Source organism: Chelon labrosus, assembly GCF_963514085.1.
Source record: "Chelon labrosus genome assembly, chromosome: 2".
NCBI classification, from domain to species: Eukaryota; Metazoa; Chordata; class Actinopteri; order Mugiliformes; family Mugilidae; genus Chelon; species Chelon labrosus.
This window is the reverse complement of record NC_140338.1, coordinates 31,485,122-31,493,162: the sequence shown is the minus strand read 5'-3', so window position 1 is coordinate 31,493,162 and position 8,041 is coordinate 31,485,122. Positions and strand designations below refer to the sequence as shown.

The 8,041-nt window shown below is 42.3% G+C and overlaps 1 protein-coding gene across 1 annotated transcript; it reads left to right on the top strand.

Annotated features, from left to right (window-relative positions):
* The first annotated feature begins 5,028 nt into the window (after positions 1 to 5,028).
* LOC311497860 (uncharacterized protein) lies at positions 5,029 to 7,563 on the top strand. The gene is made up of 5 exons (XM_084558223.1): positions 5,029 to 5,276; positions 5,493 to 5,565; positions 5,691 to 6,056; positions 6,163 to 6,280; positions 6,752 to 7,563. Exons 1-5 carry the CDS (start codon positions 5,078 to 5,080, stop codon positions 7,472 to 7,474), a joined length of 1,479 nt encoding a protein of 492 aa, XP_084414349.1. The 5' UTR covers positions 5,029 to 5,077; the 3' UTR covers positions 7,475 to 7,563.
* Positions 7,564 to 8,041: the final 478 nt, after the last annotated feature.

Genomic DNA, 8,041 nt, shown 5'->3' with positions numbered 1-8,041 from the left:
GTTGCGAAAAATCTCGCAATACATGCCCCATCCATCCTCTCCTCAATACGATGCACTCGTCCTGGTCCCTTTGCAGAAAAGTACCCCCAAAGCATTATGTTTCTACCCCCATGCTTCACAGTTGGGACGGTGTACTTGGGATTGTACTCATCCTTCTTTTTCCTCCAAACACGGCAAGTGGAGTTTATACCAAAAAGTTAACTTTTGGTCTCATCTGACCACATGACCTTCTCCCATGCCTCCTCTGGATCATCCAGGTGGCCATTGGCAAACTCCAGACGGGCCAGGACATGTGCTGGCTTGAGCAGGGGGACCTTGCATGTGGTGCAGGATTTTAATCCATGGCAGCATAGTGTGTTACTAATGGTAACCACTGAGACTGTGGTCCCAGCTCTCTTCAGGTCATAGACCAGGTCCTCCTTTGTAGTTCTGGGCTGATCCCTTACCTTTCTCATGATCATTGACACTCCACGAGGCGAGATCTTGCATGGAGCCCCAGTCCAAGGGAGACTGACAGTCATCTTGAGTCCCTTCCATTTTCTTATAATTGCGCCAACAGTTGTTGCCTTCTCAACAAGCTGCTTGCCTATTGTCCTGTAGCCTATCCCAGCCTTGTGCAGGTCTACAATTTTGTCTCTGGTGTCCTTAGACAGCTCTATGGTCTTGTCCATGGTGGAGAGGTTGGAGTCTGATCGATTGTGTGTGTGGACAGGTGTCTTTTATACAGATAACGAGTTAAAACTGGTGCAATTAATACAGGTAACGAGTGGAGGACAGGAGGGCTTCTTAAAGACTAACAGGTCTGTGTGAGCCAGAATCCTTGCTGGTTGGGAGGAGATCAGATACTTATTTCATGCAATAAAATACAAATTAATTATTAAATCATACAATGTGATTTTCAGGATTTTTGTTTTAGATTCTGTCTCTCACATTTGAAGTGTACATATGATGAAAATTACAGATCTCTCCATTCTTTGTAAGTGGGGAAACTTGCAAAATTGGCAGTGTATCAAATACATATTTTCCCCACTGTATTTGTTTACCTCAGAATTCATCCTAAACAATTACCACCACCTTAATGAATACAATTTGTAAATTATACAACTAACCTATCTTTCTCCCTCTAGTCCTCTTTGCCAAATATATTCAATGTATGAAACTCCTACAATGTTTTATTTTAATACTTTTACTTGAGCATAATTAATTTGAATCAACTGAGTTACTTTCATCAGTCTGTTTTTACACAAGTATCTGTTCTTCTAATTGAGTAAAGAATGTGTGTAGTTTTGGCACCTCTGTATGTTGTTCATGTGTTTTTATATTTGTCTTCTTATATACAGGTGTTAAAAATATTTCATAATTTGTTTAAAAACTGTGTCATAATATCCCCAAATCATCCTGATATGCTTCCAGTGAAAGATGACAGACAACACTGAGTTATCACCCTGCCATACTTACTTGTTCCTGTTAAGGGTTGCGGGGTAATTCATAACAGTTATTTAAACTGACATCACAAAGTGGCCTTGGTATATTTCAGAAAATCACTTATTTTTTTGTGATTTTGACCTGTTATGGTCATATTCTATGAAAATCTATGGACATACATGAGAACATATAAACATTTGATTCATTTTGACAATGTTGGAGCTGATATAGTTAGATATCCACTTGCACTTTTCCATAGTACAAGATTCACTCTTTAATTTTAACACCAGCTTCAATGGCAAACAGAACTGCTCCAACATGTGAGCAGGATTCTGACCATCTGTTGGTAAAAAGGACAGAGAAAAGGAATTATGCATTTACAGATAAGATCTGTATTTCACAGCACAGTTATACTATTAAGTAACACAAACAGCTGACAGACTGCTTTGTTTATGTTGCTGAGAACCTAATTTTACATACGGTGTGCTTCTTTGCTTTCTGAACTTAGTCTTAAACACCAGACAGTCCTCTATGATACGATATATCACACATTGACAGTTTACCACAGAGACTAAAGTCAATATAAGCTAATATCTCACTGGAAACAAACTATAGTATTCTCTCAATAGTTCTGCTGTCACATTGTCATGTTCAAACAACTGGACAAATTACTAAAGCAGGGGTAAAGGTGGCCTAATTTTGAATGTTTACATGTTGATTTGGTGTTCATTTATTATGACGTACCCAGCCATACAACTGCAATGTGCTGTAACAACTTCTCCGTCGTCCTTGGCCACGACCCACGTTTTCAACGGTGTCTCATTAGACCTGAGAATGGCTGACCTAGCAACATTAGGTAGAAACCAGTGTAGCTACAGTTAGCCAGCTAGCTTGTAGCCTGATGCCAGCGGTGCATTCATATAACGTTACATTAGAGGTGAAACAGCAATGTAAAGAGAGTGAATTACATTTCTCACCCGGGCAAAATTAACACAGGAGTCATTCAGTGCTGCTTTGGATCCGAGGCCGCTGACCCAACCACACACAAAGTAGTTGTATGCCTCCAGACTCTGGTTTGGCTAGCGGTGTAGTAGGAGGTCTGGAGGACGAGGTATTTTATGATGTAGATGGCCGACAACAGGTACGAAAGATCACCTTTACTTAGTGTGTATGGGTCATATCCTACATATTTTTCTACTTTTTCATAATACTTGCTACGTGCAGGCTCACCAAAGCTTTTGCGTACTGGCTTTCCATCATTTTTAATCACCGTTCTCCACTTCCTGTGTCCAGCTCAACTTTGCGCGTCATAGGAATCACGTGACTGCAAACCACCTATGGGAATGGCTAGGCGCTACGTCATCATGTCCAAAAAAGCCACTTCCGTGTCCATTCGCTAATATTCTAACGGTTACGGTGCTCTGTCAAACTGGACTACAACGGCATTAAAATGGTGCAGTGCTGTGTCCCGTGTTGCAATAACAGAAACGACGTGAACAAAACGATCTCTTATTACCGATTTCCCCTCGACGAAAAAGAGAAGAAGAGATGGCTGAAGTTGATACGGTAAGTTGGATCTCAAATGATGAACATTAATAACAAAAATAATAATAATACTAACCGGCTAGCGATTACTAGCGAGCTAACGTTACTAGCTAGGTACTACTAGCTACTGCTAGCTGTTTGTTTTGTCAGCACTTCGACGTGTTTTCAACGTTATCGTTATTGTTCTTGAACTGCTCCCAGTAATGTTGCACAGCCAGTGTCTGTGCTGCATAGGAAATCGTTAGACTTTGAAGTGAAACTGACTTTGACTCTAGTAGACCAAGCTAAACAACACATCTGATAATAGAAGTTGGTTCTGCAAGTCGGAGGGAGCCTGAGATGTAAGATGTCAGTTGCCACTTAGTTATTTTATTTATTTATTTTTTTTTTCGTTTTGCAGGCGTGACAAGTTCACCCCGAACTACAACTCAAGGGTCTGTGGGTGGCATTTCCCTGATGGCAAAGCAGCTGGGCCAACACGGTTCGCATGGAATGACGGAAAGGCTTTCCCCGACCACATCCCCACCAAACGTAAAAAAGGAATGGTCCCTGCGAGCGTGGAGGATGAAAGAACAGCTGGACCAGGCCCAACCCACCTTGACGTTGCTACACAGAACCCTGGTACTTGAAGTGCTGTGGTGCTTGAAATTGAAAATGATATGCTTAAAAAAGAAAATGAACAACTGAAACGAGAATTGGACAAACAAAAACAAACATTTTCATTCAGTCAAATCTCCTCCCACCCTGACAAAGTCAATTATGTATTGACCCTGCACTCATGACCTATTCTAGTGCAGGATTTCATTCTGCTGCCGCTTGCCGGGCCACCAAGGTATTTCTTCTGTTTTGTTGCACATTCTCATCACACAGTACATAACACACTACACATAGTCAGATGCCAGTTACACTGATAGCCCTAGTCTCTTTAAGGGTAAGGCCTCATTTTATCATCATTCATGATAGAATTTTATCAAATCACAATTTATATTGTTCTACTGCGTGGTCTTCCATATTTTGTTGTGCTTGCTTTGAGCCAGGCGCGTGTGGTATCAAGAGCAATCAAACGGAAATGTTCACAGTTAACAATAAACTGACTGGGAGTGGGAGCAACTGTGTGATTTTTTTATATTGAAGAGGTTCATTTTGCCTACTTAAATACTTATATTTCACTGTTTCTTTTTAAAAGGCCAATAAAGTGAATTTTACTTTTTACCTTACAAGTTTCGGCTACTCTGTCTCTGGAGCCTTCATCAGAGGTAGCACGTGATGAAGGCTACAGAGACAGAGTAGCCGAAACTTGTAAGGTAAAAAGTAAAATTCACTTTATTGGCCTTTTAAAAAGAAACAGTGAAATATATGTGTGATTTTTTTTGTCTGCTAGTTCAGCTTGTTTTGCACATAGCCTGTCAAAGTGTATGTCCAAGTAATTCCCTCAATTATTCATCCCACTGATGGTGGCTTAAACTCAATGATTTGGATGTGACAGACAAAAATATAGACATGAGTAAAACAATAACATTTATTTTTGTGACAGACAATTCATGCTATTTCACGGAGAATGGGCTTCTGTAAATTCGTAAGACAAACACATACTTTCAGGATCTTGTTGGCATGCTTCTTATACTGGTATGGGATGTAGGTCAAAATGTCAAACGATTTTCCAGCCATTCCATGCGAACCGTGCTGGCCCAGCTGCTTTGCCATCAGGTAAATGCCGTGCACGTGCCTCTTTTCGTCGAGGGGAAATCGGTAATAAGAGATCGTTTTGTTTACGTCGTTTCTGTTATTGCAACACGGGACACAGCACTGCACCATTTTAATGCCGTTGTAGTCCAGTTTGACAGAGCACCGTAACCGTTAGAATATTAGCGAACGGACACGGAAGTGGCTTTTTTGGACATGATGACGTAGCGCCTAGCCGTTCCCATTGGTTTGCCAACCGCCATTAAAAACAAAAGAGAAGAAGAAAAAAAAGTTGTTAAAGATCTTTTACGTCCTACGTCACTGCGCGCCACGTTAGTTGGAGGCAAGATAACAGAGAAGTGGAGGCAAATACGATTCACCACAGAGCAGAGGAGGAGGCAGCTGTTCACTTAACTCTGCCATAATGTCCTCTTGTTGTGTTGTCGGGTGTCGGAAACGGAGGACTATGCTTAGTGACACCAAACTTAAATTTTATCGTATACCAAGTGACACTGAGTGTCACAAAGTTAGAAGAAAGCTGTGGTTAGAGGCCATAAAACGAAAGGACATGACCGAGACCACCATTAAAAATGCTCGTGTGTGCAGCGCGCACTTCATATCAGGTAAGTTTAGATAAAGTATAGTATTTTTTTAAGTTTAGTTACTCCTCTAAAAATTGTTCTTGCACAGTTAATCACAAAGTAGCATGCTAACTTTGAGTTTTATGTCCGATAGCAATTACTAGCTAGTACTACAAAGTTAGTTGTCTAACGTTAGAAACAAACAACACGCTACGCTGATAGTTGAATAATAAGATTCCTTGACTTTTTATTTTGCAGGAAAGGCTTCTATGGATAAAAGCAGCCCAGATTTCGTCCCCTCTGTGTTTAACTGTGAACAGGAGGCTGGCAGGTAGGTCCGATACTACTACAGCCTGTAGCCTAACTACTGTGTGCAGTCACTAACGTTAGGTTTGGTGTTTGTTTGGCCCTGTATCTTTATTTATTTATTTATTTTTTTCTATTGCTGGAAAGTAGGAAGAAGAAGAAAGCAGATCAAGAGCCAAAGTCTAAGAGAGGGAAGCTTTTAAAGGAGGGAGTGGCCCCAACGCTACAGTGGAACAAGTACTTAGTTTCACAACCGAGAGTGGGCTTTTGGGGGAGGGAAATAGGACCAGCAAAGGAGGCCAAACACAGCGAGAAGGGGGCTGATGCCATCCTCCCTGACCACGATTATGTTTCATCTCCGGATCCCGCCGTTGTTGACATGGCGCTCAGTGACAGCGCCTCCCTCAGAGTCGAGATTCAGCAACTGAGGACACGGGCAGAGGAGCTCGGGGTCAAGCAGCGGTTTGGGATCCACCGGTTTGCGGCCTCTGACAAAGACATTCGCTTTTTCACGAGGTACGATGTCCCAGCTCCACTATGTGATATTACATAAGTGATAGATGTATGAGGCACTGGTAGAACACAACATTAAATGCTAACGTGTCTGAATTGTATCTTGCAGATTTGCATCCTTTGACCACCTCATGCGCTTCTGGGCATTAATAGAGCCATCATTGGCATTTTTAATCAACGTCACCAAGGCACAGGAAGGCCCCTCCACAGAGCAAAGTACAAGTGCAGTGAGTACTGATTGATTTATTATTTACATCTAACTCGACATGGTGTCTTTATGTAGAACATTTCTCTGGAAACTCTAAAGAAAGGCAACTGGACTCAGAGTTTCTAGAAGACGTTTCTTCACTCATCCAAGTAGCTTCTTCTGTTCTAAAGGACTGTTGGGGTTTAATAGGCACATCTGGGGATTTTGTGGGGTTGAAACTTGTTGGGGACAGATGTTAAGACTGTGTTGTAAATTAATGGCAGATTATATCTCCACCCACCTCCGCTCTTTTGAACCATCTGTCTTCTCTGGCTAAGATTTGGACGTTGTAGTCTTCCAAGGAGTGTCCTTTGTCCTTCAGGTGTAAGTGAATCACTGAATTGATTCCTGATGAGCTGGCTCTCCTGTGTTGGGTCATGCGTTTGTGGATGGGTTGTTTTGTTTCATGACTAAGTAATGCAACTGTTTCCCCCCAAATTTGTTTTAACAGACTCGTTCCCTGCAGCAAATAGATGAGATGTTCCTGTTCCTCAACTATCTGGCACTGGGTTTAAAGCCGAAGGGCCTTGCTGATAGATATGGACTCGACCATTTCGCAGTCACCAGGATCATCACAACGTGGAGCAACTTCCTCTTTACCATCCTAGGATCTGTGAGGATTTGGTTGCCAGTGGAGAAAATATTGGAACATTTACCAGCGGAGTTCAAGGACTACGCAGACACTACAGTTATCCTGGACTGCACAGAGCTGAGGTGCCAGTGTCCATCCTCACTTCTTCAAAGTGAAGTGGTCTCTGCATACCAGTCCCACTGTACCCTGAAAGGCCTGCTTGGGGTTGCTCCTCATGGAGCAGTAACCTTCATCTCTCCACTGTACGCTGGATCCATCAGTAATAAACAGATCATGCGAGACTCTGGCATTCTGTCCCTGTTAAGACCCAGGATGGCCATCATGGTGGACAGAGGGTTTCTTGTTGATGACTTTGTGCCATGCAAGGTCTATAGGCCAGTATTTCTTTCTGGCAGGTCCCAAAAGCCTGCTTGTGAGGTCGTGGAGACCCAGGCCCTTGAACATCTCAGGGTGCATGTTGAGCGCCTCATAAACCGAGTAAAGGAACACAAGTTCTTGGACACAGTCATCCCACTCCAGCTTTTTAGCAACATTAACCAGCTATATACTGTGGCATGTCTCCTTACAAACTATGAAAACTGACCCCTGGTAAAAGGATGGGCCAGTGTTGGACCTCAAACTGTACACATTTACACATCTGTAAGATAAGAAATACTATGTTATATATGATCCTATATAAGTCATAGTGTATCCTAGTAATTCACTCACAGTGCTTGCGCAATGGAAAGCTACTGGAGTATTCTGTTGAAACTGTTCCTATGAGAAAAATGATAAATGATAAAAAAAAACTATTATTTTGGCACTGCTACAAGTAAGGATGTGATCTCCCTCACTGATCTTAATATACGGGCAGTCAGCATAGCTCTGCACATTTGGGCAATTTATTTCAACTAAGACCAAATGTGGGCTTCTCCTGTAGTCCAGACACAGTCCCAGTAATGACCCCATCCATTGTGCATCAGGATGGATAAGGAAGACACCGTTGGAGGAGGTGACACCAGGCCGTCTCAGTTGGTGTCCCTCATTGCAGGAACTCTCGATCTGGAATGTTCAAGTGACAGGTGTGGAGATAAAGGGAGATCGGTGTGTGGATGAGTTTTCAGGGGGCAAGTGACATGAAGACAAAGCCTTCTTTCACAAACACAGAAT